Source organism: Emys orbicularis, chromosome 13 (assembly GCF_028017835.1).
Source record: "Emys orbicularis isolate rEmyOrb1 chromosome 13, rEmyOrb1.hap1, whole genome shotgun sequence".
Classification (NCBI taxonomy): Eukaryota; Metazoa; Chordata; order Testudines; family Emydidae; genus Emys; species Emys orbicularis.
In genome coordinates, this window is record NC_088695.1 from 41,063,599 (window position 1) to 41,083,068 (window position 19,470).

General features: G+C 43.5%; 1 protein-coding gene across 1 annotated transcript; it reads right to left on the reverse strand.

Moving 5' to 3' along the window:
* Window positions 1-7,199: 7,199 nt before the first annotated feature.
* Window positions 7,200-13,816, reverse strand: C13H17orf67 (chromosome 13 C17orf67 homolog). Its single transcript, XM_065415047.1, has 3 exons — window positions 13,762-13,816; window positions 12,913-13,013; window positions 7,200-7,316 (listed from the first exon to the last, which is right to left on the reverse strand). The coding sequence occupies exons 1-3, from the start codon at window positions 13,814-13,816 to the stop codon at window positions 7,200-7,202; spliced, it is 273 nt and encodes a 90-aa protein (XP_065271119.1).
* Window positions 13,817-19,470: the final 5,654 nt, after the last annotated feature.

Sequence of the window (19,470 nt, forward strand, 5' to 3'; positions counted from 1 at the left end):
TGCCTGTAAGTTCCATGGAGGAGGGATCCTGTTCTTTGTCGAGCACATCATGGCTTCTTAAAAATCATTTAGATAGCTTTTTGCACCCCTCTGTGTTGGTGTCTTCATAGCAGCCAGCAAGCTGCAGCTATGCCTCACACTTCCTTTGTTAGCCATGATCTTTGCTACTGCTGAGCAAGCTTCTGAAGGGTCGGAAGTCAGATATGATTTGGGTATGTTCAGTTCTTAGGCCAGATCCTAGGCTGATGTGGATCCATTGACTTCAGTGGAGCTACACCAATTTACACCAGCTGAGGACCTAGCTTCTTAAATCTGCAGAAGTAGGTTGGAAATCTTGAGAAGGGATTATCTATCATCTAGATAGACTGAGATCATCTCCTTGACTGAGATCATCTTCACAGCATTTAATTGTCTTACACAAATTATCAAAGTATCTAAAGACACTGCTATGGCCCGATCTGGTTTCCTCTCTCCTTACCTTTAGGCCATCATGGTTAATTCTCTCTTCTTCCTTCTGTTTTCTCTCCCCTTATTCTACCTGCTCAGATTTCCTGTAAGGTTTCTGGTACTTTGTACCTCTCATCAGGCCAGGAACACCTCCAGAACAGCTCCCCATATCTTTCATCAGTTCAGTGTCCAGTCCCAGTCAGGACCAGGAGTTGCAGATGCATGGGATGGTGAGTTTGGTTTAATAAAGTATTTGGAACTTTGGAACTCCAGGCAGGGTTACATAGGTTTGCGTTTCAGTGTCAGTGTGGGTTGATTCGTCTATACCCTGTTGTCTCATCCCCAGTGTGCACAAAGTTAATGAAAACTCAGAAATCAGACCACCTATGTATGCAAAAGGAAGCAGCCCAGGATTTCCCCCCTTAGATAATGGTAGAGAGGTAGCATAGCCCCGGGTTGTGTAAGGCACTAAGCTGAGACTCGGAAGACCTGAGTTCCATTTCTAGCTCTGCCACTGATTTGCGTGTGGCCTTGAGCAACTCACTTATAGAATCATAGAATCATAGAATCTCAGGGTTGGAAGGGACCTCAGGAGGTCATCTAGTCCAACCCCCTGCTCACTTCACCTCTCTGTCTCCATTTCTCTGTTTGTAAAAAGAGGGATAATGCTCCTTGGCTATTTTTGGAGAGAGTCTTGAGCTCCTCAGATGAGAATTATTATCTATTTGGTTATATTTTATTCAAATTCAAAGCATGTGGCCTGATGTCTCCCCTGAAGCAGAGCTGTACACTAGGACACCAACAAAGCCAGCCAGGCTGTTTTTGAGTCTAAGCATCTTTGGCAGGGTGACCAGCCTTGAGTTTGTGCCAGCCTCAAGAAAAATGATCTCGCTCATTTGCCAGTTGAGGAGCTGGGAATAAGGAGTTGTGTGACCACACTACCAAACCATGTCAGGGCAGCATAGACATTTTTATTTTTCTCCAGCAGTCAGATTCATGATTGAGGAAACAAGGTGAGAGAGGAAAGGAGGCCAAGGCACAGAGCCATGCACATGATTTGCTGTTAGTCGGCTGCATCTCTGTTCAGAGAGCAGAGGTGATGGAAGCCTTTCTAAACTAAGGCCTTTTTCTTTGGCTTGAATTCCAGGCATGGCACTCATAATTATGAGCCTCAGGGCTGCTCTCACTTAAGCGCTGATTCCTATGGCCCTGCAGGAAGCAGAGAATAAATGTAGGGCAGTAAACTGTGGCTATGCCTCCAAACTGCTCCCCATGCTATGGGGCTGGGAGTAGGGCCAGAGTAGAGCCCTTCTGTCAGCTCAACACTGGTTGCAGAAGGTTCTCTGTGCAAGGGGTATTCTTGGTGGGCTGTTTCCTCCCACTTTAAGGCCTCTGTATGCTGTAAAATAAAGCATGGAAGGGCATTAGCATAAGTGAAAACCCAACCCTGAATGTTGTGAAGTGGACAAGTAAGAGACAAGCCATGAAAGCATATATATCTGTTGTGCAGTCATAGCAAAACCTTTGGCTATGTTCATTCATGTTTTTTTTCTTAACATTTCAAATTGTGTTCAGGTTATCTTCATTTATAACGTTTCTGCTTACGTCTTCATAGCTTAGTGACTTTGCCCAATATTATTCAAACATAGGGCAGTATCATGCCATTGTTTCACATGTAGACCTCCCATTCATGTCATACTTTTTACTCTGCAAGTTTAGCACCGTTATCCATGAGTGCTTGAATGGGTGAACATCAGATAGGCTTTCTGAAAATGTTGATACAAAAAACCCCAAACTCAGTCACTTGAATATTCAGGGAGACATCTGGGACTGACCATTGATCAGGAGCCCAGTCCTGGAGGGGTTGAGCAAACTCAACTCCCACTGAGTTCAGTGGGAGTTGCAAGTTCTCAGATCCCTGTAGGAGATCCTCAGTGCCTCACAGGATCAGGCCCACAAGCCACTCAAAGTATGTTGCTAGTTGTACAGGTCTTCAGCTGGTATAAATAGATGTAGCTCCAATGACTTCAATGAACGCAATGGGTGAAATGCAGGCCCTATTAAGGTCAATGGGAGTTTTCACATTGACTTCAGTAAAGACAGGATTTCACCCAATGACTTCAATTAACTGCAATGGAGCTGTCAAATTTAGGGATCTGGCTCAGTATTTACATGGCATTTGGTACCATGTTAGATGTGGAGAATGAAGGACAGAGAAGCAGCCCGATTGCATTTTCTTGTTCTTAGATTTTTAATCGGCGATTCTTGACATTATTTGAAAGTAACCCTTTAATGCTTTGAGATTTAAATAATTTCCTCTGAATTATCCAGTAGAACCATCTCAGTGGCAGGAGAATGGTCTAGATGGACCATTGGCCTATTCCAGTATGAGAAATCCTCTAATCATCTATACCAGGGGTCAGCAACCTTTCAGAAGTGGTGTGCCGAGTCTTCATTTAGTCACTCTAATTTAAGGTTTCGCGTGCCAGTCATACATTTTAACGTTTTTAGAAGGTCTCTTTCTATAAGTCTATAATATATAACTAAACTATTGTTGTATGTAAAGTAAATAAGGTTTTTAAAATGTTTAAGAAGCTTCATTTAAAATTAAATTAAAATGAGGAGCCCTCCGGACCAGTGGCCCGGACCAGGGCAGTGTGAGTGCCACTGAAAATCAGCTCGCGTGCCATAGGTTGCCTACCCCTGATCTATACCTTCATTGAATTGGCTTTATTTTGTCACTTGTCAACAGGATTCCAGTGTGAATGCAATGATGGTCTCTGAGAGTTATCTTGGTGTGATATTTAAAGTATTTTAATGTTTGTCACATTATTTTAATTCACTGTTCACAGGCTTTGTTTTGATGAAGACTAATTATATGTGTGCTACTTATATAAGCAGATCCCTGAAACCCAGGGAAATCTAAATTGGCTTCTGATTAAACAGGGATCTATATTAAGGTCCTGCTCAGCGCACAGTACTATGATACAGTATACACATTCAAATGTCATACTGACCTTTAATGATGACATTCTGCACTTAACAGGTCTATTAATTATTTTATCTTTCATGAGTAAAATGTTAACACATCATAATATATTATATCACATACTCCATTCTGATTGGTGATATAAAATATAATGAGATAATAATAAAATAATAAGCTATGGTTATATTTACACAATACTGATGGATAATACTGGTCAGATAAGACCAATTTCTTTATACCAGTGTAAATTTGGGGTAATTCCAATGACTTCAGTGGATTTACACTGGTGTAAATGAAAGCAGAAATGAAAGCCAGTCTAATGATAGGCCTGTATAATGATATATAGAACAAGATCTCCATTGAGACTTATATTACTATCTTCCTGTTTTAAGCACCTCTTCAAGTATGCAGTAAAGGACAAATACAGCCGTGCCTTCTTAGCTTGGGAGGTTTCCCTTGCATTGGAAGTGGTGATGATTTGGGGGACAGAGCAGGGGGTGCACAAAGAGGCACAAGACATGTCCCTGCAAGGGGTCTTTAGACAACACCACACAACGAGTGTTTAGAAGCAGTATGGGGATGTATGTGTGTTTAGAGCCACATGGCTGGGCAGGGCTATAAAAGGAAAGGGGAAGCTGATGCAAAGGAAGCTCCCACAGGGTTAGTTTGTGTCCTCTCTCTTCCCAGCGGGCTGAGGCTGGAAAGGCCTCAGGTGGTTATTGCCCAGTAGTCTGAGTTGAGCCCTAAGGAAGGTATGTGAAGTGACCAATAGTCGGAACTTTTATTTCTCCTTCTCCAGCCAGTGAGTCTGCACACTGGCTTACAGACCCCTTTCCTTGCTTCTGAGAGAGATCACTAGAAGCCATCAGGAGGTTTCTCACAGCACTGGAGCCTCTCATTTGATTCCCCAACCATCCCATAACACTGCCTGACTTTTTCAATGTTAGGGAATGAAATTGGTATGATCAGCATTCAGGATCTGAGGATATGACGTTAGGAGGAAGGCACTGCACAAACAGGTTCACAATCAGCTTCTCCCTGAAAACCAGCACAAATGCCCGTAGCGGAACAAACAGATGAGTGCCACTGGTGAAGCACTTCCAAGTGGAAACAGCTCCTAGTTGATTCAGCTTATGTCTAAAATCCTGGTTCCCAAGAATGCTCCACAATAGCAGGTGTTCACATATTCCTTATATATGTTCATGTGCCCAAGGGAAGGTGGTACATACTGTCCGTTCGGCAATAGTATTGTCTTACCTACTTTAAGTATTCTTAGTGTCAGAACTTCCCAAGCATCTAATGGATCTGTCCTTTCCTTCCCCCTTTGAATTACCAAATTCTGCCCTCAGTTCCACTTGTGAAATCCTACCGAAAAATCCATGTGGCTGCATGTATGAAACAGAGGCCCCAAATGTATTATTTTTGTATAGAAAGTTCGCTGAATAGCGGCATTGTCCCCGGCCAAAGACGTATACCCAGTCTATACATTTCCTCTGTCATGCTTTGCCCCAGTGAATAACATGCACAGTTCATATGGTAAATATTGAGCCACACCTGACTGATTTTATCAACACACATCATCTGATTTCAGTGTAACAAAATCAAATGTCAGTGGATTTGATTTGAGCTTTTATTATGACATAGTAGGTGAAATAACTGGCGAGGCAACTAACATAAAATGTTAATGCTGCATAAATGTTGTGCTTCACTACAATATTATTAAACCTGCAGAAATTCTATAATCCAAAACCCCAAAGGGTGGCAGCCTCATCGTGTTTTTATTTTCTATCCGTATTCATTCCTTTCTCTTAAAGCCTCCTCCTGCTTCAATATATACTAAGATAGTGCCCAAAATAAACATGTTCTAAGACAAGTTGGTGATTTATTCCACCCCATTCCTAAAATCTTAGGAGAAGCCCTAGATTCATGCATATAAACCATTAGTTTACCTATGGGTTGAAAATGTATGGTGATCTACATGAGTCAATGGAATTGTTTTAAATATGTATGATTACAAAAGAAAGCCTTGCTACATACTAAGATTGCTCAATATTCCAAAGACATTCAGCTCGATAGTTAGTACATAGCAGATGCTGGATGAACCTCGTCCTGCTTAACATAATCATAGACCGTTTCCTCTTAAATGCACCTGGGGAGATCTGGAAAAGGAGTGGGGAAATATTGTTAAAACACAGAAAGACATGTTGACAATATTAAGAATTTACATAGTGCTTCACATCTTCTAAGTGACATACAAACAGTAATCTTCACAATACCCCCACAACCAAAGCAAGGGTAAAATTGGGCCAGCTGCTACATTTTTTGGATGCTGCCATCTTATGTCCCAGAAGCTAAGCTTTTGGGTTTTGTTTTTTTTAAAGGGCCAGATCTTCCGCTTTTGTAAGTCGATGTTTTTCCACTGAAGGTCCAGATTTTCAAAGGTATTTAGACACCTACAGATGCATATGTCCAGCAGCCTAGTGAGATTTTATGGGTTAGGTGGCTAACTCCCACTGAACTCAGCAAGAGTTAGGCACTTTTGAAAATCCCACTAGGTGCTTTTTTAGGCACCTAAATACCTTTGAAAATCTGATCCTAAGGCTATGTCTACACTACAGCCTATGTCGGCATAATTTATGTCACTCATGGGTGTGAATAAACCACCCCCTTAGCAACGTAAGTTACACCGACATAAGCACTCGTGTGCACAGCGCCATGTTGGTGGGAGAGCACAACTGCTATGAAACTATGGTTGCTGAGACGCCACAGAACAAACCCAACTCTTTGCAGGATCAGGCATATGAAGCAGAATCTCAGATACCACCATGTGCTTGTTGTTAAATGCTGCCTTTTTAATGATGAGCTCTGTGAGTTTCATACTGCCACAACCCAGGTGCCCAGTACTGTACAAGGTATAAACAGATGAGCAGGACAAGGAGTGCAGGGAGGTCAGGAGCTGTATTAATGAGTGCTGCTAGGCAGTCACCAACTTACTCCCAGGTAGTAAGGGATTATGTAGTCAAGTACTTTATTAGCATGATAAGAATTAGGCATAAACTCCTGTTCCCTCAGACATGCCCACTGTCCACCTGTCCCTTCTCCTTTTTGTATCCTGTGCATGTGCAAGGAAGAGAGCAGGTGCACAGAGAACATGAGACTGACTATAGCTCAGTATAGAGTTGTATGAATAGTGAATAACCTTATTTACGCCCATGTCTTGTCTCCACTAACACTTGCTGCAGAATGCAACAGCCATACACAATCTGCTGCTTCCTGCACCAAGATCTGTATGATCAGGGCCTTTGTGTGAACTGAGGTACGTACAATTCTGTGCTATAAGGCAGCAGAGTAGTTGTGGTGTCCAGAAGATTTTAAGTGTATGCTTGATTATTTCAGCTTTAACTTGCACCCTGGATAGTAACCATTGAATAATTTACCAAGGCTTGTGGAGGATTCTCCATCACTGACCATTTTTAAATCCAGATCAGATGTTTTTCTAAATGATTTGCTCTAAAAATTATTTTGGGAAAGTTCTCTGGCCTATGCAATACAGGAGGTAGGACCAGATGATCACAGTGGTCCCTTCTGGTCTGAGAATCTATGAAAAAATAACATTCTGTGCCAAATTCTCTGCAGGTGTGAACTGGCATAACTCCATTGACTTCAGTATACACCAGCAGAGAATTCTGCCCTTTATTTTGAAGGAACTGTGATGCTTCACAAAGGAGAACACATACCAGTAACTGGGGAAAAAACAAACCCTTTAGACTGGATGAACTAAATTCCTGTTGCAATGCGGGTAGCAGTGTGGATTTAACCAATGCTCAAGGAATTGTTCTTCTGATCTCTGCTCCAAGCGCTGGAGGTAAAGCATGTGTTCCTGTTTTGAGGAAAGAAAACAGCATTAAACTTGTGTATTCACTCAATTCTGGTGTAAGCCCATTGAATTCAGTGGAATTTCACCCCTTACAAAGGGGCTGAATTTAACCCAGAGAGTTAAGCTATGTCACCTTGAAAATAGCCTACAAATCAGGTTGATCAAATCTCACCATTGTTATTGAATTCCATCAATAGTCCTGCTAGTGTTTGCTACATTATGGACCAAGTTTTTACAGGCAGACATTTGCATTAGTGCTAAGAGATAAATTTGCATGGACACTATTTTTTTTTTTAAATACACACACTAAAGCTTCTGCTGGCCCAGGGGGTGGACATGGATTTTTGCAGGAACATCTACAGCACTTTAAAACCATGGAATGATTCTGGATCACTGAGTAGTTCTAAAGGGGATTCTGGTAAGTACCAGTCATTCACTGATCTTCCTTACGAGATCGATAAAATTCTATGTTTTTTCCATGTAAGTAAATAGAATGTATTGGTATGACACTCCCCGACCTTTTAAAAGGGTTCTAGTTCACAAGTGTAATCAGCTTTCCTGCAAACATTAACAATTCTCTCTCTCTCTGTTTTCATTGTACGTTTGAACATTACCATCATACCAACATATATCATGCTGAACTTTTACATTGCACGTTCTCCACTATCACCTGTTGTAACCCCATCTGGATATGGATCACCTAGCTAACAGAGAAACGCCAGCCCATCTTCAGTGTCACTTCTTCCCCATCCTGGGTGATTTTTGAGATCTGATATCTCACAAATCATCGGGCTAGAAAGAATTGCCATACATCCCAGGTTTTCAGTGGTGTACTACTACTTGTGGTGGTCAATGAGATGTAATTCTTTGGGGTGGTCACTGGTCCCTTGGTTGTGTTCAGTACCCTGGGCTAGTTTATCCTTGAAGAGAAAGGTAGTTTCCAGTATCCCTTCCCCTCCAAAAACACCCAAGGTCTATTATATGTGGTGCCTTCCCAAAGTTATCTGATTCTGTTTCTTCCCCAGTTTTATGCTTATAAACTCTATTCACTCTGAAATCCCAATTTGTTTTTTGAATGACCTTACTATATATATATATATATATATATATATATATATATATATATATATATATATATATATATATACACACACACACACACACAGTAGCAATGAATTGCTTACTTCCTTATTTGACAAAAGCACCATCTTTTATGTCATCAATAATTAGCACAGATCTAATAGTGCTACTTAGACTGTGTTCCCTCAGCCGGCCGGCTGGCCTTCTCTAGAGAGATACATGCTCCAAAACATTGTTTGACTCAAAGTACTTGGCATGTCCCTTTAAGCATATTATGATATAGGCCACTTATCAGTTCTGGTGGTGTTAGTCCTCTGTTTGAACTGAACATTATACCTTAAACCTAGGGCACTAGATTCAGGATGCAAGAGAGATGAGATAAGCATCAGAATATACTGGCTGAGATTTTTAAAGCTGCCTAGTGGGTTTTCATGCTGCAGTAGGTATCCAAATCCCTTATGCAGCATGGAAAACTCAGCCAACGTCATTATAAGTGGAGAAAGTAGGACCACAGAAGTAAAAAAATAATTCAGGCCTGGTCCAGCATCCTTGAAGTTAATAGGAGTTTTGTCATTGACCTCAATGGGCGCAGGCCCTAAATAAGTAAAGGCAGGTGTGAAATGAGTCACATGGCAATAATCACAGGCACTACCAAAGTCCATTTCAGAAATAGGGGGCTTTTAAAACTACCTTTGGAATTTACTTGCAACCAGGGCCACCCGGGGGGGGGGGGGGGAAGTGGGGCAATTTGCCCCAGACCCCACAGTGGCTCCCACGAGAATATAGTATTCTATAGTATTGCAACTTTTTTTTTATGGAAGGGGCCCCCGAAATTGCTTTGCCCCAGGCCCCCGGAATCCTCTGGGTGGCCCTGCTTGCAACTGTCTTGAGAAAAAAATATTAGCCAGCAATATCTGTTGTACTTTCTGCCAAAGTGGAGACTTCCTCAATCTGCTGATTCACTAAAGAACTAATTTATTTATACCACTCCCATTCCTGTGGTATCTGATCTCCGAGGGCCCAATACATCTCCCGCTGAAGTTAATTAGAAGCCTCCCAGTTGACTTCATTGGGAGCAGGAGCAGACCCCCTCGCTTTTAGTAGTTCCCCAAAATAAAATCTAGCTATGCCCAGTGCATTGTCACCATTCAGAAATGAAAACCCTCAGCAATCATTAGATCTCTCCAAAGGCAGGCAGCTGAGAAATGGGTTCCTTTCACAGGTGAATGTACTACTCTACAGTCACATCTTCAATCGATTTGATGTGAGATAAAAAAGCAGTGTCTCGCCGGTGGAGTAGCTACTAGTTTCTGTTATGACATTTTAAATAAAAGGTGTTTGAAAAAAATAAGTTTCGCACAAAATGAAATATGTGTGATAGTTCCCCACCTAAAACCAGTCTACACTGGCTATAGTCATTGCGTTAGAACATGTTTTCTAACCAGGGGTTCTAAAATTTCATTGCACCGCGACCCCCTTCTGACAACAAAAATTAATGCACAACCCCAGGAGGGGGACCAAAGCCTGAGCCTGCCTGAGCCCCACTGCCCCGGGGGTTGGGGGAGGGGAACCAAAGCCCAAGGGCTTCAGCCCCGGCTTGGGGTTCTGTAGCCTAAGCCCTGCCAGCCAGGGCTGAAGGCTTGGCCTTTGGCCCTGGGTTGGGGGGCTTGGTCTTTGGCTTCGGCCCTGGGCAGTGGGACTCGGGCTTTGGCCCCGGGCTCCAGCAAGTCTAATGCCAGCCCTGGTGACCCATTAAAACAGGGTCGCGACCCACTTTGGGGTCCCTATCCACAGTTTGAGAACTAAATCCAATGCTTTTTCCCAGTAGTAGTAGACAACACCTCAGGTCCTCTGCTTCCCCATTCCTCAATTGTCCCAACAGTTTCATGCAGGGTGGTAAAATATTTGCCTAGCTTTGATACTAACTCATATGTTCTTGGAATGGTGAGGAGGGAATACAGAGACACCTGTCGTTAACTGCAATTTTTTTTTTTTTTTTTTTTTGGTTAGTTGTGGTGGTGGTGAGGGGGAAGGGCTTGTGTAAAAAAGAAAAAAACTGCTGACAGGTTGAATGATAGCTGTCATTTAAACTAGGCACATTAAACGCCTCTCCTTAGGGAATGTAGTTATAATGGAAATGGCCAATAAACCTTCCCTTTAGCACCCTAAGTAAAATGCACTAATGAAATCAGCTATCTCATCGAATCCTGGCTGCTTTGGGAGTCAGACGAAGTACATATCTTTTCCTAAGAGTCTATATTAAAGGTAAAATCCTTCCTATTTAATTTGCACTAGGTTTGATCGTCCATCAACTTTTAAACCGGCTGTATTTTCTCATTAGCACACATGCTCTGCAAAGGGATGGTTGATGAATTGCTCTTCAAAGCTTAGCACAACTAAAAGGACTGTTGAGAGACAAGGTGGGTGAGGTTAATAGCGTTTATTGACCAATTTCTGTTGGTGAGAGAGAGGAGCTATTGAGTTTACACAGAGCTCTTCTTCAGCCCTGACCTGAGCATGAGCTGGCTTCATACATGTACCATTTACTTAAAATAAATTAACAGAGGTACTTTAGCAAGTGTGTTCATCCCAGTGTAAATTTCACCCTGGTGCAAAGGACAACTTAAACTCTGTGGTCAGACTGTGCAAGAGGCTGCTGGAGATACACAAGGGAACTTCTGCACCTCTTATGTGCAGAGAAGGGAAAATCTCCATTCTCAACGTAGGCTGGTATGGAAAACTGATGAGAAAATGTTTTTTTTTCTTCTGGAAAATTTAAATTTTTCATCAAAAACCAAAGATGGGGGGAGGTTAATGAAACGTTGCCGTTTTCTGTTGAAAAGATGGTTCCGTCTAAAACCCAATGTTTCATTAAAAGAAAAAGCTTCAACAGAAAAATTTCAACCAGCCCTAATGGTGTGGAAAGTTGCACTGGGGAGAGGGCAAGGCCAGACCAGCAGTGAACAGAGATCTACTGCTGTGTGGCTCCTAGAGCCTTAAACCCCCCCTGCCAGTGAAGACAAGAGGCTGCGGTCATTATTCTAGCTCATTACTGGTACTTGCTGTGAAGGCTGTGTGAATTTCACCTGCCTGGATCACAAGTTTTATGTAACATGCTGTTGTGCAGGAATTTATCCAATCCATTTTTTCTGATCTATCCTATTACATTTAATAGCCATCATGGTGTTGCTGCATATCATTTTAGGTAGAACCTGGGTTCCTGCTAATGTCCTGCCCCTGAATGAGGCTGCTTTGACCATAGTTTGAAACCGGTATAATCCTGGATGTTGAGGTCTGCTGGGGGGAGCCCATGGCCAGTGTTTTTTGCTGCATTTTGCCATGTGGGGTACGGCTCCCATTGTCTCAGGTCGGTGGGGCACTCTGATGTTGGAGGAGTCATTGTGTCAGGGTTGATGTGGTGATGCCAATGTGGTGGACAAAGAGGAGAGTATGTAAGTGGGCAGAGTTGTAAATTCAGCTCTCCCTGGCTGCCAGATGGGTTATTCCCCGCTAGTATGCACTAACCAGGGGATAGAGGGAACTACCAGCCTTCCCCAGCCACATGCTCTGTACACACTGGGCTCAAGTCTGCAAGGTGCTGAGCGCCCTCAACTCCCATAGACATGAGGTATACTCAGCACCTTGTCAGATTCAGCCCATTATGCTCATCGTATGTGCACGGTCTATTGTCCGCTTTCTGGCTTCTGTGGCTTTTAGCCTCTTTACAACCATATAATTTTAACACCGTATATTTACTTTGGAGAGAAATGTGCAGTAATTTTTAAATGCTGTAAGTAGCTTTTGAGAAGTCTGGGGCTGTATCACACATCCTGTCAAAAGCAAGTAAAACGGAAGGGTCCGCTCTGTCTTTTTTTAAATTTTTCTTTGTATTTTTAATGTGCTTAATAAGTAAATAATAGCAAATATTATGTGAAAAAAACATACAGTTACTTTACTCTAACAATTAAAGAAGTGAATACTCTCATAATATATAAACCTATCCCTAGCGCCTGTAGAAAAAATTAATGGATGCAGCTAAATGGATTTTAAAGTCAGTTCTGAGCTACCTAAATCTCCACACTGACCACTGACACCTGCATCCCTCTGCCAGCTTTCAGTGCAAAATGTAAAGCAAGCAAACTATCTTTTGTACTGCAGAGTTTAATTTTTCAGAAATAACGTGATGAACTAAACATTTGTACAGACGAGACGCTATCTTTTGATCAATAATTGATTCTACACTTTAAAATGATGACAGACATAGGTTATAGATAACCCCCACACTTTGCAGGTATGTACAGTCCCGAGCTATGTTCATAATTCAGAGAATGCTATCCAACAGTAGTTTAAAGAGTGAAAAGGGGTTTACAAAATATTTCACTCCATTGTTTAAAAGAGTCGAGTTTGCAACCAGATACACTGATTGAGTAGAATCCTATCTATGCAAATACAACATTAAGCACAAAATACAATGAACTGTTTTAGTGTATTCGTTTTTAAAATAAAAATTAAAAATCACCCTCATTGGCTCATCAGGGAAACCAGCTTTTCTTGGTCTATCTTCACGACGGGTTCTCAGAATCTGTTTAGCTTCTTTTTCAGTCAAAATTGGTGAAGTATCTAACGGGGGAGGGAGGAAGAAATAAAGTATGAAATTAACACGAAGTTAATATTTTATCTTTCAGGTCCATGGTGAAATGTTTTCGGGTCTGATTTTTGTCAATACACAAAGTGTTCTTTCATTACAGCCCTTTCCCAGGGGATATTGCATTCCAGAAGAGATGAGTGGAATTTTAAACCATTTTTATAATATACTTGTGTTTTTTATAAGCTAGTGGTACTAACAATATGCAAAACTTACTCAGAACACCATATTATTACAATTCCTTCCCAAAATTAGAAAAATATAACTGCACCATCTACCTATTTAATATTTGTATTAATCCTGCCAGTTTTTTGTTAAATGCATTTCTATGTTGCACTATTTTTAGGGCTATTTTTCAAACCAAAGCTAATGAGTCTGACTTTTGTTGAAATAAGTATTAAGACAAAGAAATTGCATTAAATGGTGAAATAGTCCAGTGCATCAAACGTAGATTTATAAATGAAAACATCTTTCTTTTTAATCAATAAATGACTCCAGGGTTGTGATACAGAGATAAAAATGCCTAGTATGGTAGTATGATTGTTAAAAATAAAATTACTGGAAGGCTGCAGTATAACATGATATTTAATATCATTATACTGTAACAGGTAAAAAAAAAGCAAATGTTAAGATATTTAAATACAAGATTAAAACACTAATATTATTATCATATGCACTCCAGCTCTATGAACATTAGCCGATTTGTTTGATATGAACTCCTACCTGTAAAAACAGTCAGGATGACCAAAATGAAGATAAACACAAGTAACTTCTTCATTTTGATTCTGCTTTCTCTCAGCCTGTTCCAAAATGAATAACACTGACTGAGGTATTAGCCTATTTGAAGCAGCTACGTCAGTCACAGATGTTTGTTTATGCTTTGACTAATTTGACTTACAGTATGATTTTGACTTTGAAGACATCTGGGTCTACGTTTTGAATATGGCGATTATCAGCTTAAACATTCTCTGTTCCTGACCAAAAGAAAATAGAAAAGCTTACTATTCCACTGCAGGTTTCCAAGTTATACTAGATATTTTAACTTTGTGAAGATAAAACACATTGCATTACATTCAGCATGGCAAGGTATGGTTTTAATAGTGTGATTCAAGAGAAATAATAATTTTAAAAAAAACAAACCTAGACTCTTGAGCCTAAATTTGGCAGGCAGCCAGTGAGGGGCCCCTGTGTCAAAGGGTGCTGCATATATGACCTTATTCAAGCACAAAGTTGCATCTTAATACGTTGGTTTAACTCTTGAAAAGCTGAACTACCATAGCTAAAGTATGGAGAGTTTATCAAATGGACAGAATTGTGGAAATTAATACTCAGTTAATTCTACTGTGTGCAGGGAAAGTCAGTAATGGACAAGATTGTAAATATCCTTGCTAGTGAAGATAAAGTGATGGGAAGAGGACACGTCTGGCAGATGTATAGAGAACAACCAGATTTCTAAAAGAATTAGCTTACAGGTTTCTGCCTTTTTAAAAACTGAACTTTTGTACTTCCCCCAAAGTGCAGGGTGGCAGACATTCTGAACCATCCACACAACACCCAGTAGTTTTTAGGATGAGAAATAACTTTTCCCTATGAAACTCCAGTGGGTGGAATGTAGTCAGAAAGCAACAACTCAGTTTAGAGCTCAGGTAGGACTGCAATGATTAGCACCCACTCCAGAGCGAAGAGTACCACCAACTGAATCACCACCACCATGCTTCCAGCAGCACCTGGATTTCACTTGGAGATCTCCCAACCAGGCCCTACACTTCTTAGCTTATAAAATCTGACACTCACAGGCTAGCATGGTGCAGCTGCCACTGTAAAACTTGACCCCACTCAAAATAGCCAGTGAAGCGAAGCAGTGAAATCTAGTGAACTAAGCATAGAGCTAGTAGCAAGGAACTCCTGGGTTCCAATCCCAACTCCGTCACAGACCTGTTGTGTGGCTATGCTCAAAAAGGCCAATGTTTTCAAAAGTAGCCACTAATTTGGGGTACCTTGATTTTTCAGTGCACAACTTGAGAGACTTACCCTAACTTCCAATGGATGAATTACGTATTGTTAGGGCCCTACCAAATTCCCGGCCATGAGAAATGCGTCACGTACTGTGAAATCTGGTCTCCCTCGGTGAAATCTGGTCTTTTGTGTGCTTTTACTCTATGCTATACAGATTTCATGGGGGGAGACCAACATTTCTCAAACTGGGGGTTTTCACCCAAAAGGGAGTTGCAGGGGGGTTGCAAGGTTATTATAAGGGGGTTGCGGTATTGCCACCCTTACGTCTTCGCTGCCTTCAGAGCTGGGTGGCCAGAGAGTGGAGGTTGTTGGCTGGGTGTCCAGCTCTGAAGGCAGTGCCCCACCAGCAATACCATACCATGCCACCCTTACTTCTGCGCTGCTGCCTTCAGAGCTGGGTGGCCACAGAGGGGCAGCTGCTGACTGAGGATCCAGCTCTGAAGGCAGCAGCGCAGAAGTAAGGGTGGCAATCCCATGCCATGCCATCCTTACCTCTGCACTGCTGCTGGCAGAAGCTCTGCCTTCAGAGCTGGGTTCCTGGCCAGCAGCCACCACTCTCCAGCCACCCAGCTGTGAAGGCAGTGCCACCAGCAGCAGCAAAAGTAAGGGTAGCAGTACCGCAACCCCCCCTACAATAACCTGGCCACCCTGCCACAACTCCTATTTGGGTCAGGACCCCTACAATTACAACACGATGAAAATTCAGATTTAAATATCTGAAATCACAAAATTTATGATTTTTAAAATCCTATGACCATTAAATTGACCAAAATGGACCGTGAATTTGGTAGGACCCTACGTATTGTATAGTGTGAACTTATGTAATTGTTAAGATTTTTTTTCTGGGTACTGCCTTTTGTGTTCTCTCTTATTGCCATTTTCCTTTATCTACAATAAAAGTCATTCAGGCTGAAAGTTTATGAAAACACATTTGCTTCGGTACAGACTGTTCAAAGAAAATAAGCTCAGATTTATGGAAAGGACAATTCATGTTTAACAAATGTGATCTGGGGGAAAATTTTGACACAGTACCACCTAAAAGACTCTGAGGGGAGTTAGGCACCAAGATGATACTAAACTTCAGTGGCAGTTAGGAACCTAACTCCCTTAGGCTTGTTTTAAAATCCCAGCCTATAAGGCAGAGGTGGGCAAACTATGGCCCAGAGGCCGCATCCGTCCCTCCAGACATTTTAATCCAGCCCTTGAGCTCCCGCTAGGGAGTGAGGTCTGGGGCTTGCCGTGCTCTGGCACTCCAGCTGGGGAGCGGGGTCAGGGCCTTGCCCCACTCCACACAGCTCCCAGAAGCAGCAGCAGGTCCCCCCTTCAGCTCCTACGTGTAGGGGCAGCCAGGGGGCTCTGCACACTGCCCCTGCCCCAAGTGCTGTCCCCACAGCTCCCATTGGCCAGGAACCATGGCCAATGGGAGCTGTGGGGTGGCGCCTGCGGACAGGGCAGCGCACAGAGCCGCCAGGCCGCGCTGCCGCGTAGGAGCTGGAGGGGGGCGTGCTGCTGCTTCTGGGAGCTACTTGAGGTAAGCGCTGCCTGGAGCCTGCACCGCTGACCCCGTCCCATGCCCCAGCCCCCCTGCCCCAGCCCTGATCCCGTTCCCACCCGCCAAACCCCTCAGTCCCAGCCCAGAGCACCCTCCTGCACTCTCAACCCCTCATCCCCAGCCCCACCCCAGAGCCCTCACACCCCACCCTGCATCCCAACCCTCTGCCCCAGTCCGGAGCCCCCTCCCACACCCTGAACTCCTCATTTCTGGCCCCACCCCAGAGCCCGCACCCCCAGCTGGAGCCCTCACCCCATCCTGCACCCCAGCCCCCAATTTTGTGACATTCATGGCCCACCATACAATTTCCATACCCAGATGTGGCCCTCAGGCCAAAAAGTTTGCCCACCCCTGTTATAAGGGCAGTTTAAGGTTAATGTGGTAAATTTGGTATTAATAGGAATGTTCTTGACTGAATACAAAATTGGCTTAGTCACCAAAATCAAAGTAGTGAGAGATGGAAACTGATCAGATAAGATGAATAGCAAGCAGAGTACCACAGCCCATGGTGTTATCAGTCTAATTTTGTTCACACTGTACACCTGGAGGAGGAAACATACATGTATATAGTCCTTGGCTGAGTACAAATTTGCAGAGGACAGAAAACTGAAAAGGCCAGTCAATACCAAAGAGGAAGAGAAGGATCAGATTCAAAGGGATCCGGATAGAATAGGGGCATAGGCTGACAAGGAGGTCATGCAAAGCAACATGGAAAAACTATGTAATAAAGAGGATAGAGATAATGAATGACAAAAAGGTTTAGTGACAAAAAGGTTTAATACACTACAATACACTAAGCAAGAAAAGAATTGGGGCGTGATAGAAGACATCAAATTATAAAATCAGTATCTAGTAGCAGTGAGGAAAACAGGCTACTTGGATTTATTAGTACAGACATACATCAGGAGAATGCAGATTGGAACAATGTAAGGAGATGCTGAGTTGGGGTGGGTGCCTTACTGCAAGAAATTTAGTTTAAAATGGAAAAAATAGGGACGGGGACAGTGTAGATTAGAAAATGTATCTATGTTCTAGCTATCTGGAAAGGCTACAAACACTAGGATTCCATTTTTTGGAAAATAAGAGATTGAGTCAAATTCAGGCCACCTCTTCTGCAAAGGTGTAAGCGGCAGAAAGATAAACTGGGAGGGAAACAGTAGGGCACCAATATTTTGCTCTGCTGTTTCAGGCTTTCACAAACCCCAATTTCTGGAGGCAGAAAGAGGGCAGAGTGCTGTGGGAGAGGTCATGGTTAGCACATTTTAGTGCAACACTACGTGGCCCAGCATCCCTTATACTTTAGGCTGGTGATTTCTACCCTTGACAGCACAACTCAGCAGAGGAGATGTGCATAGAGCTGCAACTTGGTCAAAAGTTAAGTCCATGATATTTTTGCAGCTTTTATATACACCCATTTTGTTTCACAAAATTGAATCAGACCTGAACTTAGCCTAAAAAGAGAATAGCACCAATGTAGTAGTGAGCAGCCTCAGAATACAGAAAGGGCAGATTCCAGGAAACTGACTGAGAGGATGACAAGCTCAAGAACACGAATATAAACTGAAACTAAAAATAGAGGGGAGTCTTGGTGCAGAATTAAATCTTAATTTCTGTTGACAACTATATAATGGAATTTAGAGAGAAATTCTTTATATTTGAGGTAATAGAAAGAAAAGTTACAACAGTATAAGCCTACCCACTTAACCTGCAGAAGATACCCTGTGTTTGCTTTGTTCAGGGTCCTGAACTTCTACTATAGTCTAGCCATTAAATTTGCTCTAGAGTTGCTGGACTGCAGTTCTGTGTGAATGGCTGAAAATAAGCCTTTGTTGGGCTCTTGCAAAACCCAACTTGAGCTTAAAAAGGGGAAGCATAAGAATCTTTAATCAGCCAGTACAGTACTTAGGATTTTAGAGATCAGGCACTGATATTAATGAGTGAAGCCCTGTGCATTGTTTTCAAAAAGAGACCTGTGGCAACGTAGGACTGGATTCTGCCTTCAAATGATATAAATCTGCAGTGACTCTGCTACCAGGGCCGCTCCAGGCACCAGCCGACCAAGCACGTGCTTGGGGCGGCACCTTGGGGCGGGGCGGCGCTCAGGTTTTTATTTATTTATTTATTTATGTATTGGTTCGTCGGGGCAGCACTGGAGGGGTTTTTTTTTGTTTCCGTGGCGCAGCGCACGGGGGGGCGGGGCTTCGGGCGGCGCAGCGCTTGGGGGGTGGGGCTTCAGGCGGAGCGGCGCTCGGGGGGGAAGGGGCTTGGCGCGGCGCTTGGCGCGGCGCTGGGGGGCCGGGGGCTGGCGTGGCATGGCGCTCGGAGGGGGGGCAGGGGCTGGCGTGGCACGGCGCTCGGAGGGGCAGGGGCTGGCGCGGCGCTCGGAGGGGGGTGGGGGCTGGTATGGCACGGCGCTCGGACGGGGGGCGGGGGCTTGGCACGGCGCTCGAGAGGCGGGGGCTTCGGGCGGCACGGCGCTTGGGGGGGGCGGGGCTTCGGGCGGCGTGGTGCTCGGGGGGGCAGGGATTTCGGCAGCGCTGGGGGGGGTTCCGCTGCGCGGCGCTCGCGGGGGGGACGGTACGGCGGCGCTCGCGCGGGGGGGGGATGGCACTCTTCTTTTTTGCCTGGGGCAGCAAAAAAGTTAGAGTCGGCCCTGTCTGCTACGCTCGGCACAGCTACTGCTGAATCACACCTGTGGTGCCCAGAGCAGAATCTGCCCTTGTATCTTTAGATGGATGGATGGATGTTCGTAGTGGGGTCTCGCCTCTGTGCCTGAGGGGCCCTTTACTTTGTTTACAGACCATTCATTTTCATTCCCTGAACCAGAAGGGCCTTTGTTTTGCTCCTGCCCTGCCTATGAGTCC